General features: G+C 37.1%; 1 protein-coding gene across 4 annotated transcripts in view; it reads left to right on the forward strand.

Annotated features, from left to right (window-relative positions):
* SCEL (sciellin) overlaps positions 1-23,988 on the forward strand; it is a 169,157-nt gene that overhangs the window by 139,477 nt on the left and 5,692 nt on the right. For all 4 annotated transcript variants that reach the window (XM_049647099.1, XM_049647100.1, XM_049647102.1 and 1 more), the window contains 7 exons: positions 1,992-2,051; positions 2,195-2,254; positions 2,398-2,454; positions 10,374-10,436; positions 16,069-16,161; positions 17,993-18,064; positions 20,042-20,116. In XM_049647099.1, the coding sequence (XP_049503056.1) occupies positions 1,992-2,051; positions 2,195-2,254; positions 2,398-2,454; positions 10,374-10,436; positions 16,069-16,161; positions 17,993-18,064; positions 20,042-20,116 (480 nt within the window). The remainder of the gene's footprint in view (positions 1-1,991; positions 2,052-2,194; positions 2,255-2,397; positions 2,455-10,373; positions 10,437-16,068; positions 16,162-17,992; positions 18,065-20,041; positions 20,117-23,988) is intronic.

The following is a 23,988-nucleotide window of genomic DNA, read 5'->3' on the forward strand; positions in this document are numbered from 1 at the left end:
TTTATTTTGAGAGAGAGAGCACAAATGCCTGCAAGTGTGAGTGGGTAAGGGGCAGAGAGAGTAGGAGAGAGAGACTCTCAAGCAGGCTCTGTGCTAATGGCAGGGGCTCAATCTCACGAACCTTGAGATCATGACCTGAGCCAAAATCAAGAGTTGGATGCTTAACTGACTGAGTCACCCAGGCGCCCCTAAAATGTATTTCTTAATGCGCTTTATGAAACAGTAGTTTGAATATCACTTTTCTAGGTTGTTGTATAAATGACATTTTCTGTGCTCATCAGAAGAGTGAAAATGGAAGTTCCCATGGTTGTGTGTGCAGTTTAATCATGTTGGCACATGAATGTTGTATGTAGTTACACTAAAAAATATTATGGCCTTTGAACACATTATCTTCTCTACAAAGTCTTATTCTTTGTATTTTTTATCCTAATATATGAAATTAACCTCACTTTATTTTATTTAAAAAATTTTTTAATTCCTGTACAGTTAACATACAGTGTTACAATAGTTTAAGGTGTAAAATAATCTCACTTTAGAGGTCATTGTCTTTTAGGCACAGTTGACTTTATACTAAATCTTGCAATCAATTTATACAAGGAAATTATATTTTGGATAGCTCTTATAGGATAATCCTTCCTTTAATAGTATTTGTAGAAACCAATTGGTTATCTTTAATTGCGAATACTATTCCTGAAGATAATTCAAAACAGTGAAAATTCAGTTAGCAGCTTTCTGTCTACCGTGGAAATCTGAGAACAATGATGGAAGCCAGGGGCTGGGAAGCACATTCAATGGAAATATTAGGTTTGGGGGAGGGAAATGCAGACTTTTTCTCAGAACTTTTCAGTGATGAAGTTCTAAAGGGCTCCCCTTCAGCTCTCAACATTGTTTTAATATTTTTGACAAGTAAAATGTCTCTTATTTTTATATAAGGAGAAAGGACTGTTTGGAGGGAAGGGTAGACAGGCAAGTTGGTGTCCAAGATGTACTGAAAGCAGGCATTCTCAGTCCTGTGATTTCTATTTTTTTTTTAATGTTTATTTATTTTTGAGAGAGAGAGAGAACACACATGCTCATGAGTGGGGGAGGGGCAGACAGAGAGGGAGACAGAGAATCTCAAGCAGGCTGTGTCCACTGTCAGCGCTGAGCCTGACATGGTGTTCGAACCCGCAGACTGTGAAATCATGACCCGAGCTGAAATGAAAAGTTGGACGCTTAACTGACTGAGTCATCCAGGCACCCCAGTCCTATGATTTCTTGCCATTACAGGCTGACACATTTCTCTGAATAAATATTAAAAAGGGGTTTACGGGAACAACTGAAAAATCACCACCTGCCAGCCCTTAAAACAAGGTATGACACGAAGGCAGTGAATGGCAGCAAACTATGTGGGAAGAAATACTGTTCTTGACTGAGGAAACGAACTGGTGTGGCTTCAGATAGGAAGCAGACAGTCTTCAGAGCATGTAACTAATTTGACCATGAACAGCTGAGTTCATTTCAGCTTTTTAGTCATTGTAAAGGAAAGAAATGTCATGGTTTTGAAGGATTTCTAGAACGCTCCTTGCCAAGTCTTATGCTAAGTATAATCCCAATTTTAGAGCTTATTTTAAAAAATATCTTCAGTTGGTGAATATGATTTAAAAACTAACAAGGACAAGGACATTAAAATCAGCTTGTATCTTCATAACGTTAAAACACTGCAGAGTGGAAAGTTGTTAATCCCAGATGTTTGCTGTGAACACCAGCCAGCGTGCCCTCGTAGATGTGCTCTGGCTATGAAGTATGTAAAGTCAGAGCAACTTCTCTTCAAATCCAGCATAGACTGTCCCCCCAAATTAGCTAGAAAACTTATTTGAAGGCTGTTCTATGCCAAACCAGTATGTCTCATGCTAAATGATAAGACGGCTAATCCTTTCTTCTAATTCCAACCAACTTGAACCTGCATTACCTCTAACCCAAGCTGCTTTAATTTTTTTTTTCACGTAAAGAAATCGAGATCTTGATAAGCTCATCAGAGTGAGTCCTGAAACTCTCACCAACAACCGAAGGTAATAGAACTATATTAATTTTTGTGCTTTGGGCAGGAAGAATATTTTAGTTTATTATTATTTCAAGCAGATTTATAACCTTAATGCTCCTGCCAAAAGAACTTTACCATTAACTTTCTCTCCTTTTATTTTTCTATTTAAAGAAACCAGGATCTGGATAACCTCATCAAAGTGAGTCCTGCAGTGACCAGAAGCAGTCAGAGGTAATCAAATAAAATAGTCATTTCATGTTTTCATCTGTCTGTTGCCCCTGGGTGCAGTGGATTTATAATGTGGCTTTATTGACCCAGCGCAACCAAAACCTATCACTAAGCTGAATTTATTTATTTTTTTCTCTTTTGAACAGTGAAGGCTTGGACAGTCTCATTAAAGTGAAATCTTCAGGTCTCAAAAACACTGAGCGGTAAATGACTTTGCCTATCTTGAGGTGTTCTCAAGGTTCTAGTTAGGAATTGTGTTTCTTTCTCTCTCTCTTAAAGAAGCCTTTTATTGGGGTGCCTGGGTGGCTCAGTTGGTTAAGCATCTGACTTCAGCTCAGGCCATGATCTCACAGATGGTGAGTTCGAGCCCCATGTCAGGCTCTGTGCTGACAGCTCAGAACCTGGACCCTGCTTCAGATTCTGTGTCTCCCTCTCTCTCTGCCCCTCCCCTGCTTGCTCTCTGTCTCTCTCTCTCTCTCTTAAAAATAAATAAACATAAAAAATTTTTTTAAAAAGAAGCCTTTTATTTTTCTTTAGTGTTCAAATGAAGACACAGTTCTAAGTCATGTGTCTCCTGTCAGCAAGGAAACATCTTGCACTCCTCTGGAATCACACTATTTGGGACTCGGTTCTGTACTTTTTATTTATTTACAGGAGTGCAACTTTGTTTGTTGTCTACAGCATGTTAGGACTGAAATGAAAACTGAATGCAATCAAATCAGAAGAAAACGTATTTCCAAGAAACTGAACCAAACTGGTGGCTTATATAGATGACTATAGAGCATCAGAAAGGATATTCAGGGTCCTCAAATTACAGATCCACAGTTTGTGTGGACTCACAGAATATTACAGCAGATTTTTAACCTTGAACTTCCATTTTGAGTTCTGCAAATATAGTATGATTTAGTATCTTTATGTGATATCTACATCTTTCACCTAAAGGGGCTTATTAATAGACAATAAGGTAATAATAGATAATGCACCCAAGTGCCTAATATCAGAAATTCAAATTGTCCTGCTGACCTGAAATGTTATCATTATAAACATAAAGCTGGGAACCATAGTGTCAATATTCTAAGATGAGGAAAGCAAGTTAACATACGGAAACGTGCTTCGAACCCACTGGGGAAAAGAAGGCAGTGTAGTACATTCATGGCTCAACTCTTGCGTCTCCTAGTTTGTTGTCTATGTTAGTATGTGATTTTGCTATTTCTGCTTATATGGTTTTATCACTGGGGTGATGGGGTCTTTGGAGGAGGGAGGCACTGGAAGAGCCACCATCACTGAGAGAAGTAGCATTTACTGAGCCCCTTTCATGTGACTGGCAATTTACATACATTCAATCCTTACAATGAGAAACATATTCATGAGAAATATATTCATATAACCTACTTTATAGAAGAGGGGAGTATAGCTCAAAGACATTAAATGACCTTCTGAAGAAAGAAAACATATCCTGGGTCTAAACTCACGTCCTTCTGATGCCACTGCCTAGAAGAAAAACAGACTCCCATCTTCTTTCCATCCTTTATACTCACCACAGTCCCTTCCCTTCTAAATCCCCCTTCCTGCAGCGAAAGAAGTACAATTACATATGCTTATTCTAGAAAATTATCACTTAAGTGACAGGGAAGAGAGAAAGTACTTACCTCATAGAGGTTTCCTACCAGCTGAAATAACAGATTTTGGTGTCAACCCTGCCACTGATGATTGTATGGAAATATCTCTGTTAAGTGGAAGCATTTCTTCATAGTGGTTTTGGTTGGGATGGAATTTTCTTTTTATTAGTAATAGTATTAGGATTGTTAGGAGGTCCCCAACTGTGCTGGAAGTGATTAGGTTTAATAACCACATACAGAATAACTAACAGTGGCTCCTATAGCCAACCCCTCCCTCAGTGTCTGATTCCACAAAATGTACTTCTCTCTGTCTCTCTGTCTCTGTCTCTGTCACACACACACACACACACACACACACTTTCCTCTTTTTCTCACTTTTCCTTCCTTCCCTCCTTCCCTCTGGCACATGTGCTATGTTGACAGACCATGGTAACTTTCTGGTAAGAGTTTTATCTTTTGTTTATTAGAAGATGCCAATTTTATAAAGAGGTAGTTTGTATTTCAGCAACTTCTAATAAAACATCTATAGAAAGAAGGCATTTTCCTTATATGGACGAGATTCCTATAAAAATAAAATTTTAAAATATTGGCCATCATGTGGCTTTCGGATGGAGGCTTGATCCATAAATCTAACCTAAGCAACGTCTGACTCTTCTTTACGAGTGACACCAGATTTAATGATAATCAGCCAGGTTATCAAGAATTAGAGCAGAACAGACAAACAGGAAAGCTGTTTACTTGAAAAAAGTGACTTCATTCAATTGGCTCAGCCACCTGTAACTATAATGTATCTACCCTGCCCACTTTATTTTAATGGGTAAAGAGAGGGGCATTTTAAAGCATCTCCCAGAGGGATAACAGCCACAGGCAATTTTACATCCAATTCAATGTGACATGGCCACTGATTATTTAATAGCAGAACAGCAGTGAATTAGAGTCCTTTTTATGTGACTTTGCTGACATTTCCAGCAGCTGTATATGTAATTCACACTTAGGGGTGGAATAAACTTTGGTCATTGATCAGAATATAAGCAGGTGTCCCTGAGCTCCTTCTAGGAACATAACAACATGAACAAATGCAAATGTGCACAGAATTTTCATTTATTCAGGGAGAAACTGCATGGCTTTTAGCAGTGACAGCCTCGCATTGTCATGAACCAACATAAAAAGGAGGCATTCAATTATCTGAGGCTACAAACTTCTGCTCCCAAATGAAGATTGAAAAGCAGCTAGTGCCATGGAGGCCTTTACAGTTAGAAAAGACATCCTTCATCTGAAGTAGAAAAAAGATTCTGAACTATTTGTATTATTATACTTCCATAATTTTAAGGGCTTCCTACTTCCTAAGACATATACCTCCAAGTTTTAGTATTCCAACAAGAGAAGAGTTTCTTCCTATCTTCCTATTGCAGATTTCTCATATTTCTGCTCAAGGAAGAAAGCTGGGGGAAGGGGTGACCTTGACTCTTTCCAGTGCTTCATTCCCCATAATTGGCAGGCCACTCTGCATGCCTCTATCTCAGGAACTAAGATACCTTATCTTTTCCGATACTACCAGGACCAGAATACAATTTGGCCTCCTAATTGGTCCCTCTGCTACCAGTTTCGCCTTCTGTCCTTTAGTCCATTAGCCACACTGTAGAGTGATCTTCCTGAAGCACAGATCTGATCACGTCATTCTGATTAAATCTTGTGGCTTCCCCTTGCCGTTGGACAATGGCCATACTCCTTAACCTGGTTTCCGAAGCCTAGCTGATCCTGCCTTCACAGGCTTTCCCCACCCCTACCCACCGTGATGCTCCCTCCACAGGCAAACCCCACCCATCTTTCATTCATATTGCATTGATAACTTCTACTTATTCTTTAGGTCTCAAATTAGGTGTCTCTCACTTAGCTCAGGGAGGCCCCTACCCCGGACCCACCACATCTGCATCAGATGCTTCTTTTAGATATTCTCAAGCTGTCTGACCTTCCTGTCCCAAGCTTTTGTCTCCTAGAGGGAATTATTATTTAATCACCTCTCCCCAACTATAAGATTTTTGAGGGTAAGGATTGGGTCTGTCTTGTTCACTTCTTTACTTACAATATAGGTAGAGCACAATGCCTGACACATTTTCGGTGCTTAACAAAAACTCTGTGAATTAGTCTAAAATCTCAAACTAATCAAGGACCTTTGGTCGTCCATCTAGATAAAGCTTATTGCTTTTCAGCTCTAACATTATGAGCCCCCACAAGTGAAACCAGATTGAAGGAATCTGATATGACTGGTCTGCTTGCTGAAGCCATTGGCTATCTCTTGCTCATGACATAACCTCAATCAACCATGGTGATGACTTAAAGCCACTAAAATTCTTGAGTACATCTTACATTTAAAATACCTACATTTTCCAATTACCTATGGACCTGTTAATTTCTTTAATATAAAATATTTAAGACTTTCTCATTGAAAAGACCTACAAAGATATATAAAACCAGGCCCATTTTGCCATGTCAACAGAGCTGAAGAATTATACCACTTATCTCTCTGTATTCTGTACTTCCTTTTGAAAGACAAATATTCCTTTTGAACTAAAGCTTAATGCCTAAGATTTAGTTCTTGGCATAGAAGAAGTGCCATAGTAAATTTTTTATATGGAGGCTCTTAATTTTGCAAATGTGTTTGATACTCTACAAAAGCAATTTAAGTAAGCTGTAGAGAGAGAAACATATTGCAGCTTTTAATAAATACCTCCCACGCCCTCATGAGAGTGGTGAGTGAGCTGTTAACTTTCTCTCATGCAGAGCGTATCTTGAGAAAAGTTGTATAAAAGCAGATATAGTAATACCTATTTTTTTCTTCATCTGCTCTGTAGTGGGACAGTGGAAAATAGATATTACTATAACAAAGATAAATGCTTATATCTAAGATTTGTGCTGTGACTTTACATAACAGGTAACTCATTCCCCCCCCACCCCACCCCCAATTTTGAAAGCTACATTTAAAAAAGCCTTTTTAGGTGCAAAGGTTAACAAAATTTCTTTTTAGCCTTCCTCACTGTATCCACAGAGAACTGGCAATTTTTCTTGGAGCTAATTCAAATTGCTCATAAATGTATACAGTTATAAAGTCTTTCTTCCACTGCAACTGTCATGGAAAGGGTTTGGAATCAAGCCTTTGCTCCACCCTGCTGCATGTAGCTGGGCTTCTATAAAAATCTGCTTGTCACACTTTGGCGCACAGCTTTTCCTTTTCTACCACAGTGTAAAAACACGACGCAATAGATGTGTTCTTACTGAGAGAGTGGGAATTTATTTTTGTATCCTTCAACTTGGGAAGTTTATGGGCAATCTGAACTTCTTTTATTGGATCTTCCAATCTAGCTGATGACGTCAATCAGAGTGAGCAACCAAAGCAAATACACATTTTGTGCTTCTCATACTCTGGAACTTTTCATTTTGCTTTGCATATTAGTATAGATTATTCAGAATAAAATATTATAATCCACTCTGTCAAATTTGATATGTGATGCTGTTTAATAAAAACAACAAAGATTCTATGAAACCACTAATGTGGTTTATTTGATGATTCACAATTATACCACTTTGGGCATACGCTTCTTTGAAGGCTTTTGCATAGGTTCCAATTTTGAGTTACCTACTTGTAGTTGTTGGATTTGTTAGATTCTGGCTTCTCCTTGTTTCTCAGGTCCAAGCCTATTCCTGCTCTCCCTCCTAGTAGCTGGGGTCCACAAAGGCTTGGGTCCTTGGGCGGGGATGGAGGATGTGCAAAGACCCAGTGTCCGCAGAAGCCAGGAACAGAAAGTGCCAGCAGAAGTGAGGATGTGCAGGATCAGGCTGAGAAACCGAGGGTAATCATGTTGTGAAGGCACAGGAGATCTCTATTAGTTTTCTAGGGGTGCCATAACAAGTACCACAGACTGAGGGGCTTAAAATAGAGATGTATTTCGCACAGTTCTACAAGCTAGAAGTCCAAGAATAAGGTGACTTGTCTGCAGGGTTGGTTCCCTCTGATGATTGAGAGAGGAGTCTATTCCAGGTCTCTCTCCTTGGCTTGTAGAAGGCTGCCTTCATCCTGTATCTTCACATTGTCTTCCATCTGTGTGTGTCTTAGTCCAAATTCCCTCTTCTTGTAAAGATACCAGTCATATTGGATTAGGGCCTACCCTAATGATCTCATTTGAATGTGATTACCTCTGTGAAGACCCTATCTTTAAGGAAAGTCACATTCTGACATACTAGCATTAGGACTTCAGCATGTGAATTTGGTGGGGGAAACACAATTCCATCCCTAACAATGTCCCAGAACAAGGATACAAAGCCAGATCTAAGACCTGCATAAAAAAAGAAATATATGCAATTGGTGACTGACACCAATGGAGATGAAATGTCCATCACTTCCTTCACTGATCTTTTTCTACAAGGTCATGGTGCACACTAAGCGTCTGGATGTGGGTGGAGCTGACTGCCTTAAAAGTTCGGGGTCTAATGTCTTCCCCTTGGGGACCCATTTAATATCTGTTCTCAGAGCTAGGTAAGGTAGTTAAAGGTCTCCCCTAGAGAAGTGGAAAAAGGGAATTTAAATTTAATCTCAGAAATCTTTGGGAGCAGTTTCTAAGTGCAAAGCCATGTAAGGCCATGGCAGTGAGACTCTACTCTCAAGTTATAGTGAAAACCATCAGTGTCCATCAGTGGCCCTCAGTTCATCCTAGGTTAGCAGTAGGAGAATCGTTTGCTGGGACAAAATTCTAATTCCCCCAAGATTCACATATCCTGGCGAAACTGGATATGTGACATCATGGTACTTCTCTTAATTTTATTTCATTATCCCCAAGTATGTAGTAAAGTATTATTTTAAAATTATCAAAGGAGGATTACTTAATGCCCAGATTATTAAAGTAGTACAGTGGCCCTTGAGGCCAAGAAGGTAGCTCTAATAATTAGCGAAGGGCCATCAGGGTTTAGCAAAAGTCTTCTGTCTCCCTTTCTAAATTTGAATGATGTGATCTGGGAAGTTTCCTTACATAGTTCATTGAGAGAGTCAGTTCTGAATTTTACATCATTCAGACTGCAGAATCAGATGATTGCAATACTTCTGAGCTACTCCTGAAATCTTGTGCTTTTTACTTGTGTTACTTAGCATATTTTCCCTACTGTAACTCCCATTAAAAAATAATCTAACTAATTTCTACATTTTCAAAATTATGCAGCTAGTATTTTAAATGTGAAGTTTAAATGTAGCTATGGAATGCTACCCAATTTGCAGATTTATCAATTATTGGTGGTTTGGATGTTATATGAAAGGAGTATTAAATCTCAATACACTACAAGAAATTTTTGTAGTATTGTTCATCCTTATCAATATTAATTTTGTGAGTGAGAGTCCATACTCTGATTCCATGTGAGTGAGAGTCCATACTCTGATTCCTTGTTTAAATCTACTATTCAAAATCATGAGCAGGGAGATTTATAAAAACTAGAGTTAATTCCAAAGATGAGAGAAATTAGAGCAGAAATACAAATGAAAAGGCAGTCCATCAAAATAGTGAAATCAATAGTGCCTCCTGCTGTGTCACTGAACTTCTGTTAGCTGTCATTTATTTGTGCTTATTCAGTTCACCCACAACGGAGGTCGCTGTGCCATGAATGTTACTTACATTAACTCATTCATTCTCACCACAACTTAATGAAATTAGATAGGGTTAGTCTAGTTTACAAAAGGAAGATTAAGAAGGTTGATTAACTTGTCCACAGAAATAGAAGAGATGGCCTCATTGTTCTGGCTTCTAAACAACTGTCCTAATCAATTGGGTTCATGACAAAGGCTTTTCCAAACTCATGGGGGAAAAAATAATCAAGAACCACCAGTGATATAGCCAATATATAAATAACTAATATTTGAAAAAAAAACATATCAGAGGACATTGTAGATCGTGAAAGCATATGAAAATCATTGCTGCAGCTCAAGATTCAAGAATCTAATTGTCCCATTTATCCTCCACATTATGTATTGTTTATTCAAATTTTGGGTTTCATGTTTCTGTGATCTACAAAGATGGAATGAAGTCTCTAATTAAATATCCAAGAATTGACATTGGATGGGCAGGTGGCTTGGCCTCAAATCTTGACTCTTTTACAAATTAGTTAATTGACCTTGGAAAATTCACTTAGCCTTCCTGAGCCCCAGATGCTGTCCTGCAGGGTTTTGTGAGATCTGAATGAGATAATCCATGTGAAAATACATAGTTAGTACTTTGTGACACAAAGTTAGTACTCATTAAATGTTAACTGAATGAGACTATAAATAATTGTTTATTTACAGACCAGATTTCTCAAATCTTCCAAAAGATTAGTTCTTTCTTTCTCACACATAACCTATGCTTTCATATTTGAGTTATAGATCAAATAGCTCAATGTCTGATTTCCAATGTTCTATATGATATATATATTTATTTATACATATTTATACTATACATAATAATTATGTGGGTTTTTTTCACCTATAGTGACCAAGACCTGAAAAATTTAATTGAAGCAAATTCTAATGTCTCTGAAAATAAAAATGGAAGGTAAGACTTATTATAATTTACTTTTTTTGTTATCAATTTCATATGAGCCTACACAAATTATATAACATTAGAAGATTTACTGAGGAGTTGAATTGTATTATGGTATTTAGATATAAATACGATTGAAATACAAAAATCAATATGCAGAGTACTTAATAGATAATATGGAAAAAAGTTAACAAAAGTCAAATTCTGTTGGAATTTCTGACTACGGGCCTTCTATTCAATTGCTTAGTGTAAAAGGCATCATGGAAATTCAAAGCTCTGCACTTGGCTGTGAAAATTTATTTTTACTTATTGTTGCTTGGTAGTTTTTCAGTGGTGCAGAAAGCACTCTGGGAATGTCTTTCTTGGATACCTAGTGCTAAAAGAATGCGCAAATTCATCACAGCTACAAAACAAGACCTAGTTTTGGAATTTCTTTACACTGCACAGTATAATGGCATTAAAACTGTTGTATTTTGTTTCTTATACAAGGAAAGTTGGGATAGAAGCTCTACTTCATTGTCGTTACAGACTGTTTAGGGAAGAATTAAATTGTTTTCCGTGTTTTGCAGTCTCCCCAGACCTATGGGGGACTCTAAAAACAATGGGTTCCTATTTTTTACCTTCATAAGGTACAGTTGTCTTTTCTGTTAAAAAATTTGTTATACAAAGAAATGATACTGTCAATGTTGTGTGTGGAGAGTGGAAAAGCAGAAAGAGATCTGGGTCCCCAAGATGTCTACAAAAGACTCTTGCATCTAATGTTAGTTTCTTTCTCTTCCATTAATTCCCTAAATCATCTTCTGCCTTCTTTTCTTGTGATCACACAAAAGGTTTTGATAAAACTAGGGAGGGTAAGTTTTCAATAGAATCTGTTTATCTTAGAAAAACATCCATTATTTTGGAAGTAGGACTGGTCTTACAGTTAGCCAGTCTCACTCAAGTATTATCTGGAAATGATTAAGGTAAAAAATTGCAAGTAAATGTTTATGTATGGTTAAGGAACTTCTCATTTAATATGATTTGACACATGCTCCAATTTCAGCGTGACTTGTTTATGAAGGATTAATGAAGAAATGGAATATTATGGAAATTTAAGAGCAGGAATGGTAGCATGGGCGGACCTCATAGAGGCCTGATCTGGAAGGTTATTTCTTCTTGGCCAGAGGACATTCCGTAAGGAATCCTTGGACATTAACCCTAGTTCTTTGTTATTACTATAACTTAGCTACTTCCTGAATATTGGCCACTTCCTATTTTTGTCTTGCTTTTCCTTCTGCGTATTGGCTTTCTTATTCTTTACCCTATATCTATTTGATAACCAAGAATCTTTGCTGCTTTGCAGTTTCTACCTCCTCATACCTTGAGCTTACTCATGGTAAGCTTTTTCATGGCCTGTCTGGCCTTCTAAAGCAACGCATTATGGATGTGGCCATCTGCACTGAAGATGGTGTATAGATGGAAAACACCATGGTTGACAATAAGATACACATATTCTCCTTTCCCTTCCTGCAGTTTTGTCTGTGTCTCCTGCCTGACATAATCCAACTGTGACATACATTCACAAATGTACCCACTCTCTCCCAGTGAGACAGGAATCATCACATTCAGTTACTATGTCAAGAAGCCTTAACTACCACCACTACAAAACCATTTTTTGATCCCTGACTTCTGTTTCCAGGTAGTGTTCATTCTCCTTCAGTTCGATCACAATCCTGAATATGTACAATGTTTCATGGTCTGCTCTCTAGAAATGAAATGGAAAATGTAAGCACCACCCTGGCACTGACACAAGAACTGTAATAAAAAATTTCCCCTGGAACAGAATGGAAAAAAGAAATCTCTGGGCCCAATTTTTGTGCCCATGTATTCTGGCTACAAAAAAGGACTTTCCAAATGGGTAAATGGGTAAATATTTAATAGGAAGAAAATTAAGAAAATTCACAGAGAGTAAGAGACTTGACTAAGTGTAGAAGTTTAGTAATTAGAGGGCTGGGATGAACCTGATTGTTCTGGCATCACGTCCTCTCTTTATTTTTTATAGTAGACTACTTTTTAAAACTATGTTTAAAATTTATAGTTTTTTACAAGAGCTCAAGACCTTGACATTTTATAGAAGTAAACCCCAACACATAGGATACAAAATAGTAAGCTCTTAATAAGATTTTATTCTTTATGCAAAAGAGATTTATAAAATTTGCAGTGGTATCGATGTTTATCAGTTGAAGTTGTTTTATGGTGTTTGAATCTTAGGTTGCTAATGTTAAGTTAGTAAGACAATGGAAATCTAAATAAGACTCCTGGGCCAATCTGCTAAACTGAGACTTGATTCACTTTATGAATGTATTCACTTTGTATAGTAATTGGATGTCCAAGTAAATATATTTTTATAATTAGCATATTCATAGAGTGTACAACCATCACCACAATCAATTTTAGAACATATGTATCACCTCAGAAATCAACTCCATACCCATGAACAGTCACACATCATTTTCCTCCCAACCCCTCATCCCTAGCCTGCTTTCTGTTTCGATGAATTGCCTATTCTGAACATTTCATATAAATGGACTCATATAATATGTGGTCCTTTATGACTGGCTTCTTTCAAGATTCATCCATTTAATAGCATGTATCAGTACTTTATTTCTTTTTATTGCCAAATAGTATTTGTCCATTGTATAGCTAAACAGCATTTTGTTTATTCATTAATTGATGGACATTTGAATTGTCTTTGAATTTTGGATTGTATTTAACTATTGTAAACAATGCTGCATATATGTTTTTGTGTGGGATATGTTTTCATTTTCTTGGGTGTATACTTAGGAGTGGAATGGCTGGATTGTACAGTAACTCTATGTTTAACCATCTAAGGAACCACCAAACTATTTTCAAATCAGCTGTACCATTTTATACTCTCACTAGCAATGTATGAAGGTTCCAGATAGGTGAATTTTCAAGCTGAATTTCCAGCACAGGAGACATTTTCTCAAGAGTAATCCCATTTGAAATTCTGTAAGATCCAACACAGTGTTTGAATTTATATTTTGTAGAGTTGTTATTTAATTAATTAAGACACGAAACTGTGACCATTAATTGGAAGTTATAATTCAACAATTTGTTTCAATGAATAATAACTTTTAAAGATAGAACTGTTAATTAACAAACATTGTGAGTCATGAGTTCTTCTTTATGAGGATTATTCAAGGCATCTGAGAGCAATACTTGGGCAGGGTTCCTCAATTGTACTGGTTCCCAAACTTTAGTGTATGTCACAACCACCGGCTGATAGAAAGACCACAGTTTGAGAACCAGTACTCTTCTGGGTAAGATGATGGGCTGCCCAGCCTCTTAGGTGGTGGTTCTCAACCTTAACTTGCATGTGAGACTCAGTGAAAAGGCTTAAAAGAATCCCAGTGCCCAAGCTGTAATCCAAGCTAATTAAATGAGAATATCTGGATGTGGGGCCAAGTAGCATTGTAAAAAGCACCACAGGTTATTTCACTGGTTGCCAAAGTATTTTTTAACTATTTCTATGGTTCTAAATAATTAAAAAAATATATTGTTACCACTTATTGGCATCAAGATAGAATTTCCTTTTTAACATCTATCACCATCTCTGGAAGAACAAAGAAAGACTTGGCAAGTATTACAGAGCCTAGGAGACTAAAGAGACATGATTATTATGTGGAAGATATATCCTGATTCTGATTCTGGAACTGAGAAAGGACATCAGAGGAAAAACTGATGAAATACAAATGAAGTGTGTAGATTAGTAAATAGTATTGTACCACGTTGATTCTTTAGTTTTGACAAATATACCATGGTTATGTATGATATTAGTATTAGGAGAAGCTGGGTGAAGGGTAGACAGATTCTCCACCTGTCTTTGTAATTTTCCCATACACTTAAAATTATTCCAAAATAAAAGGTCTTTTTTAAAAAAAATCTGTCATCTTCCAAACCTACTGGCATAGCAAAACCCATCAAAAAGTTTATTGTTCCACATTTCAAATTTGCTTACTAGTATTTAGTTTTCATTCACAATTATAAAAATTAAATCTTAGTGAAGCCATTATCATCATCTTATGATAAACACAGCTAGGAGATGCTACTTGTATTATTATTCTGTCTGGGCTTCCATAACAAAAGACCACAGACCAGGTGGCTTAAACAACAAAAATTTATTTTCTCACAATTCTGGAGGCTAGAAGTCCAAGATCAAGACCACAGACCAGGTGGCTTAAACAACAAAAATTTATTTTCTCACAATTCTGGAGGCTAGAAGTCCAAGATCAAGATGTTGTCAGGTTTGGCTTCTCCTGAGACATTTTTCCTTGGCTTACAGATGGCCACTTTCACACTGTGGCCTCGCATGGCCTTTTCTCTGTGTATGAACAAACATACACAAATCTCTGGTGTCACTTTTTTTTTATAAGGACACAAGTCCTGTGATATTAAAGCTTCACCCTTATGACCTCACTTAACCTTTTTTACCTTCTTATAGTCTCTGTCTCCAAATCACAATGAAGGTTAGAGTTTCAAAATGGGAATTTGGGGGGGGGGGAACAATTCAGTCCATTATAGTACTGTATGCAGTTTATTCCCCTTTCTTCTTTGAAGATTTTGCTAACTAGCTGGTGATATTTGATTTTATATTGCTGGGGATGGTGCAAACACATTCCAAACTCACTGACAACCTTCATTCCTTGAAGCTGTCTGTTAAAAATGGGTTTTTTATTGTATGTTATATGATTTGAATATTTTTAAGCAATTCCTAGCTAGGTTTATTATTTCTGGAATGACATATTCTAATAATTACGTTAGAAAGTTTTCTAATGTTCATTCTACTTTCTCATTACTTAGTATAATTTTAATGTAGCTATATGGTTTGTGAAACATCTGTCTTAAAAGTAGAAGATGATTGTATGCCAGAGATAATATGTGAACAATGTTTTCCTCTTCTTTAAGAGCTATCTGGAAATGGAAGGAAAGTGTGTTTAAAAATGATAAGGCTTGATTAAGATCTAACCTGCCCTCTTGTTTTTCACATCTCTTCTATATTGGAGTTTACTAACCTGGAGGGATGAAAAGTGGCTAAAATTTTTGCTATTCCTGCATTAAAATTTTCCTCTGTTTCAGAGGAAAAAAAATATGCCTGCACTTTGTTAAACGTTGTGACACTTTTTAATTAGCAGAAATCTGAGTCAGAGTTCTGTAATCTTCAAAATATTTTTTCTATTAAAAACAAGATGGAAGCGAATTTCCAAAAGCAACCACTGGATAATTTTCATAAATTGATACACTCACAAGTTTATCATATTGTACATGAGATGCTTTCTACCGTGGCACTGCTGGTATTACAAGGTTACTGGAACCAATTCCAGATGGTTTTTGCCCTTGATAAAAAGGTTATTCTAATGTTAGATAATATGACACATGCCTGTAGATTATTCTTTAAGGTAAGACAGTGGTCACTCTGGAGGTGTAAAATAGTACATGTATTCTATTTATGTATCTGCACAGAAGCCAGACAAACATAAAGAGGTTTGTTGTATGTAAACTTAATTGAATAGAATTTTAATAAAACAAAAAAACTTCTAGTGGCCTTCATTTAAGTGCCAAATATTTGTGTCTGCTTTCCCAGGCTAGACAGCCAAGTCGGTGGATCCACTGATGCTATAAACATCCAGTTTACTAGAACTCCTGCCCATTCTTATGAAGCCAGGAAGAATCACAGGTACCACGGCCAATTATATACAAGTGACAGGACTTTCTCCTTCTGTTTTTAAAACTCATCTTACTTTAAACCTCCCCTTGCTTTGAAATGCAGAAATTTCTAATTTTATCAGTGGCTTTATGTAAACAGCTCCACACAAAGGTGTTGCATTAGCAACTTGGTCGTTGGTAAGCTTTGATATCTGGGTAGGAAAGTGTAAATATTATTTTTTCCTGAAAATTTTACATTAAAAAAAACTGTGACACTGGTGTTGACGTTCTTTAGGCAGATTTTAAAGTTTCATTAAATTAGTTGTTAACATGTTCATTAAAGTTCATTAAAGTCAACTTTTTATTTTGCTTTCCAGATTTTTATTTAAATTCTAGTTAGTTAACATTCAGTGAAATATTGGTTTCAGTAGATTTCACTGATTCATCACTTACATACAACTCCCAGTGCTCATCACAAGTGCCCTCCTTAATACCCATCACTCATCTAGCCTATCCCTCCACCCACCTCCCTCCATACAACCCTCAGTTTGTACTCTATTGTTAAGAGTCTCTTAAGGTTTTTTCCCTCTCTCTCTCTTTTTCCCCTTTCCCATATGTTCATCTGTTTTGTTTCTTAAATTCCATATATGAATGAAACCATGTGGTATTTGTCTTTCTCTCACTTATTTTTCTTAGCATAATACACTCAAGCTTCATCCATGTTGTTGCAAAGGTCAAGATTTCATTTTATGGTTGAGTAATATTCCATTATGTATATGTGTACATACACACACACACACACACACACACACACACACACATTTTTCCATAGTTTGGCTATTGTTGATAATGCTGCTGTAAACATTCAGGTGCATGTACCTGTGCTTGAATGTGTATTTTTGTAACCTTTGTGTAAATACATAGTAGTGCAATTACTGGATCATATAGTAGTTCTATTTTTAACTTTTTGAGGAGCCTCCATACTGTTTTACAGATTGGCTGCAACAGTTTGCATTCCCACCAACAGTGCAAGAGGGTTCCCCTTTCTCCGCACCCTTGCCAACACCTCTTGTTTCTTATGTTGTTAATTTTAGCCATTTTCACAAATGTAGGCTTAGAGACCTCAGCAACTTCTTAAAATGGAGTCCCAGAAGATGAAGAAAGAGGAAAGGGGTCAGAAGGTTTAGTTGAGCAAATTATAGCTGAAAACTTCCTCAATCTGGGGAAGGGCACAGACATCAAAATCCAAAAAGCACAGAGAACTCCCATTAGATTCAACAAAAGTCAGCCACCACCAAGATGCATCATCGTCAAATTCACAAAATACACAGACAAGGAAAGAATCCTGAAAACAGCAAGGAAAAAATCCTTAACCTACTAGAGAAGACAGATCAGGTTTGCAGCAAATCTGTCCACAGAAATTTGGCAGACCAGAAGTGAATGACATGATATATTCAATGTCCTAATATATGGGAAAAATATGCAGCTAAGGTCAACCTTTTGAGGTTTGTGGGGATAGTTATGGTTTGAAAAATAGGAATGGGACACCAGGGAAACACATTAAAATGTATTATAAATATTCAAAATAGTCCTCATGCTCTACAACAGATATTCTGAGTGACCAATTTCCATAGCAGCGTTCTGGAAGTAGGCCAAAACAGTGGACACCAGGAACAAAATAGGAGATGTGAAGAAATTTTGCAGAAGTGGATTAGTATCACTTTAACAATTACATTTCAAAAGTTATAATTTAAAAGGAATATATAAACACTATTTTTTGCATTGAATTGGATAATAGCCTTGCTGTTTTTATTATCCTTGTAAATAAGCTTTAAACATTAAGTAAATGGTTCGTGTTACAGCTCCAATGCTGAAACCAGGCATGCAGGACCAAAGGATACTGTGGTATACACAAGGACCTATGTGGAGAACAGGTACTGGAAATTTATTTAAAATATTTTGCTACATTTACTCTAATTTTGAAATCATCTATGTTAGGAGAGATGCTATTATTTTGGAGTATGTTTGCTTTTCTCAAATAGAAGACCATTTAGGGGTATATTGAGTTCTAGGTATATGATTCTTTATAATGTTTCCAATATTAAGTAGTTGGCAAATAACCATTGTCATTGGATGAACCAAATGCTTGAATATAACAAGTATACACATAATAGGATAACCATGTGAAAGTTCTCACATGATCATATATAACTATACATTATAACAAGCCTACAAAATTACACAATGCAAAATTACACAAAGTTACTCAGATACTCTCATGCTAATTTTGAGTCACACTTTAATTAAATAGTTCTATACACTATTCTGGTTCTATCTAATCGAATCTATCTGTCTGTTTACCTTTCATCTGAAATAAGGGGTGTTACCTTTAGTAGATACACTCTGGCCCAAATGACAGAGAATGGATATCCAAAAAAATCTGCTACTTGGAGTGATGGATGTTGAGAAGAATGTCAACCAAGATCATGAATTCACAACCTATTTGATTTTCAGGGAGTATAAAAATAAGAATTAGCCTACCTGTGGAGTAATATACTGGTTAGGACTACAAATGTGATGTACGTGACATATGTGTTAACCAGAGCCCATTTCAAAGAGGGGAGACTATCTCTAGAGAGGGGTTCCTGAAAGGGCTCTGGGAAATTCAGTACATGTCAGAAAATGGACAATTTTCCAAAAAACCAAAAAAGGTTTCTCAAAACCACACCTAATTTACTTTGTAAAATGCAGGCTTAAGTTTGATTTTTCTGCTGAATCTAAATCTCCCTAAACTCCACACTGACGGTGTAGGATAGTGTAGAGGCCCTAGCATCAGATTTGGGATGGAGTCTGTCATTTACTAACCAAGTGGTTTTGGCAAAATCTACTTAACTTCTTCAAGTCTCAATTTCCTTATCAAGAAAATGGAAGTAATAATATATGTATCACGCACAAATGTGTGCAAAATCTTACTGAGCATTGTGGGTTATGTATTCCGAAGATACTCTATTTCTTTTCTTTTTTATATTCTTTTTTTAAAGTAAATATAATTTATTGTCAAACTGGTTTCCATACAGCACCCAGTGCTCTTTCTGACAATAGTCTGCCTGTAGACAATTGGAGGGAGAAAGATTTCTTATTTAAAAATCCCAGGTAAAGTCTGTGGAATTACCACTCACCCTATGAAATAATAGGAATGTATTGCTTCCAGCCCTAATATACTCACAGGTAGCATAAGTAGTTGGGAAGCAATTATGAGCTGCCAGCTGGTTAGTGCATTGCAAGTTTCATTTGTCTTACAGAAGGACTGACATTTACAAACTGGGGCAGTCTGAAAAATAGAACAAAGGGGACTTAAAATTACACTTTTTTGCTTTCATTCTAGACTCTTCTTTCTTGGATGTTTTCAAGTAAAAATAAACATTTCTACAGCTTTCTCTAAAAGTTTAAGAGTCTCTGTGTCTCTACACAGAGAATGTTGATGTTGTGAATGTTGACGTTTCTATGTGCTTACACTGGCCCATGCTTTGCATATTTCCTTTTCTGTGTTAGATTACATGTGGCTTTCCTATAGCAAATGAATGAGGGAGGGGCAAGTATGCATTTCATGAGAAATGATAACTTCTTTTCCTGCTCACGCTTTTTCCTGCGCTCCTTGTCTTATGCTCTATTTCCTTCAGTAGATATGTCAATTTATATCAACCTGGAGGTGGCTTGTGCATCAGCACTTTCCACATTAAAAAAAAAAAAAAAGAAAGAAAGAGGTTAGTACATGGTCCTAACTTGTAACATCATAGAGAAGAATGACAAAGCTGCATGAGTTGTGTGTGCTTTGTCACCTGTGTATGGGTGTGTACATCAACACTAGGGAAATAGCTCAGTCCTCACATGTCAATTTTGTTTGTTTCTAGTAAATTACTGAAGGATGGATATCAGGAGAATATCTCTGGAAAATACATACAAACTGTTTATTCAACTTCAGATAGGTGAGTTGGTCTACATTTCCATATCTAAAAGTATACACACACACACACACACACACACACACATATATATATATATACACACACATATACGTATGCATATATATACATACATACTTATATATACATATATTCGCATATATAGGTGTATATACTTATATGTATAACATTTTATATATTTTAGTGTATATGTATATACACGTGTGTGTATATATACTTTTACATGTAATATATATTTTATATTCATATTTGATATATTTTTATTATATATATAATACTGAAATACATGATTCTCATCCATTGAACTTAGAGATGCTAATTAAGTGATTGTTATACGTGTGTATGGATGGAACAATGTACAACAACCTCTGCATCCAGGAATTCATTCCGAGGCTTCCTGGCTCTTTCTGCTTTTTGATTGCTGTACTTTATTCCAGCAGCTTTCCATGCCCTACAGCTGCCTGCCAGACCAGCCCCTCTGCTGTTGCTGATTCCCAGGAGTCCCCAGTAATGCCACATATTTAGTGTCTAGGCTTCATTGCATCACTTGATTGTGCCCTCAGCCCTTTCTCCTTGTGGTTTTCCAGAGCCAGCTCACCTACAAACAGCTGCATAGAGATGCTGCTACGACCCAGTCTGGGCCCACAGTCAGTTCCGAGGACAGGGGTTGCAGTGATTATCAAGTTAGTGCTAGTATGTTGACCCCAGACTTTCACTGTTGGTGATCTTTTTTTTTTTTTTTTAATTTTTTTAATGTCTACTTTTTTTTTTGAGAGAGAGGGAGAGAGAGAGAGAGACAGAGACAGAGACAGCATGAGCAGGGGAGGGGAGAGAGAGAGGAAGACACAGAATCCAAAGCAGGCTCTAGGCTCCGAGGTGCCAGCACAGAGCTGGATGCGGGGCTCGAACCCATGAACCGTGAGATCATGGCCTGAGCTGAAGTTGGATGCTTAACTGACTGAGCCCCCCAGGTGCCCCTGGTAATCCTTTTTTACCATTTAATGTTCAGTGGGGTGCATAGATGATGCTCGTGAGAGTATGACCTGCAGATTTCCAGTGGAGAAAATTAAAATAATTAGCATTTCAACTCAACCACTGGAAATCAGCTGTAATGCAAATGTGTAACATTCTATTAGTGATGTTCCTTTATAGGAGAGGCTAGAAATATGACTTATCGAGGGTAAGGACATATCTTATTTTTATGCACAGCCTAAGCTTGTAATGCAGTGTTTGGCACCTAAGGCTACTCAGTAAATGTTTTCTGAAAAAAATAAACTAATGCTGTATTTGCGAAGGAAAACATGGATGGGCCAGGCACCAAAATTCTATCCTCTTTCTGTCACTCTTTTAAGATCTTGTATTACTAGTGATCTTCTGAGTGTCTTGCTTTTAAAGCACACTTCTTAGAAAAATAAAGTCATCTACACAAGCATTAGAATTACAAATGCTGCCTAAATAACCAGAAGCAAACAAATAAAAACAGCTTTTTTTCATAATGCTTTGAGAAGGTCTTTGGCTAACAATATGATCCTTTTTTTTAAAGTTTATTTTATTTCTTTTGTGTGTGAGAGAGAGAGGCAAAGAGGGTGAGAGAGAGAATCCCTGTTAACGTGGAACCCAACATGGGGCTGAAACTCGTGAACCATGAGATCATGACCTGAGCTAGTCAATAAAGTCGGTCGCTTAACCGACTGAGCCACCCAGGTGCCCCAACAGTATGATATTAATAAGGACAACACTATCATCCGAGCCTTCCCTGGGCTGATATTATCATTGTTAACTTAAGGAAGGAAAACATTCTTCACAAAAGTATTGCTCTTAATATGAAGAATTTCAATTCCGTTATTAAAGTGGTCCTTGAAATTTTCCTTAGTCATCAGAGCAAAAGTCAATTCTCTGTAAGACCAACCCATCAAGCAACTTTTTTCTGTTGATTATTGTGTGAAATTAGCTATGTCCCCAGAGTTCTTATCTAAGCATTTCAATCCCATTGAAAGTGGCTTCCCACTTAACAAGATAAAGTCTAATTCCTTTGCACAATTATTTATGGGCCTTTAGAACCTGCTCCTACTGAATATTGATGGCTGTTTAATCACTCCAGATACTTTATTTCTCTAGCACTTTGGTACGTCCTGTTTGTCCTGCTTGAAATTCCCCCATTATGCCCCTCCACACCTCACCCAACACACCTTGAGAGCCCCTTTGTCTTCAAGCTTTAACTCATGTGGCACTTTTTCCACAACGGCTTTCCTGACTCTACCCCAGGGAATAGTTGCTTCGTTAGCCGTGCTCTCCTAACTCTCTCCACGTATCCATAATATGCTATGATTATTGAATCACACACCTGGCTACCCTCGTGGAAAAAAGGAGACTGTCTTACTCTTCTTTATATTCCCAGCTCTTACCTCAGTGCCTCTGGGAATGGAAGAAGATTGGAGAGTGCCTGTTTTCTACTCTTGACAGGATTACAATATTACATGGGAAATTTAAGTATGTGTGCATATATGTGTATGTGTATGCATATGTATGAATTTCCCCATAGGGAAGTATTTGCCAGGAACATATAAGGAATTAGCTGTAGAGTTAGTTGAAAGGGGAAAATATTTATTAATATGCATAAGGACGAGGAAATTCTTAGAATGACTGAGAGTATAAAACCAGACACATTTCATCTACTTAAATCCCTTTCTTCTTTTACCTCCTCCTTCCACCCATTTTCCCTCCTCTCTGCTTGTAGTCCTGGGCTTGATCATAGGAACATGGCTCCTGGGCACGACTAGTTCACTTTCACACAGTGAGCCTGATAGTCCTCATGGGCAGGCCTAGAGGTGACACAGGGACTCTGGGGCCACACTGCCTTCATTCAAATCCTGCCACTGCCACTCAACTGGCTGCATGATGAGAGCAAATTTATTACCCTTCTGTGCTCAGTTTCTTCTTTTGTAAAAGGATGTAAAAATAACAGTACCAGCTTCTCAGCAATGTTGCGAGCAAGAAATGAGTTTATATAACCAAATGCATGGAAAGCACTCTGCATATATTATAAAGCATATTAGCACTATATAAATATTGGCTATTTTTATTTTACCCTTCTATTATGTACCCTACTCTGAAAATTTCAGGCCTGACTGCTAGTTCCCTGAAACTAGTAAATTCTGCAAGGTACTATTTAAGACAGTCCTAGTCCCTTCCAAAAGGAAAAAAAAATCACAGAGTTGTTGGCCTTTCTTAAGGTTCTGTGTGACCTGAGCTCTTTTGGACTTGCTGATCATATCTATGGTTCATTTGTTACTGAACACTCTCTTTCCAAAGTAAATAACAATACTCTCTTTTCCTCATCAAATTTGTGGTGGGGTTATATCTTGTTGGAGAATATAAATTTTGTCATGAAAGCTACACCAATATTCTGATTGTTACAATGACACCAAGAGACTTGTCATAGGAGAACATTTTGGGGACTCTAGACCCCAGAGTCTGGGGTCCTACAGACCCATCACTTGTGAATTTATGAAAATGATTTAAAAAATTTTTTTATATTTATTTATTTGAGAGAGAGAGAGAGGATGAGTGGGGGAGGGACAGAGAGAGAGGGAGACACAGAACCTGAAGCAGGCTCCAGGCTTTGAGATGAGCTGTCATCACAGAGCTTGATGTGGGGCTCAAACTCACAAACTGCAAGATCATGACCTGAACTGAAGTCGGACGCTTAACTGACTGAGGCACCCTGGAGCCTCAAATTTACCAAAACACTCTTGAACGGATTTGTACTTTTGTCCTATTGAATGTTTTGAGAGTTAAAATTTTATATTAATCTACAGCATAATTTTTCTATAATATATGCAAATTAATAATTCAAAACCCTCTTCTAGCTTCAA

This window comes from Panthera uncia (assembly GCF_023721935.1).
Source record: "Panthera uncia isolate 11264 chromosome A1 unlocalized genomic scaffold, Puncia_PCG_1.0 HiC_scaffold_16, whole genome shotgun sequence".
Classification (NCBI taxonomy): Eukaryota; Metazoa; Chordata; class Mammalia; order Carnivora; family Felidae; genus Panthera; species Panthera uncia.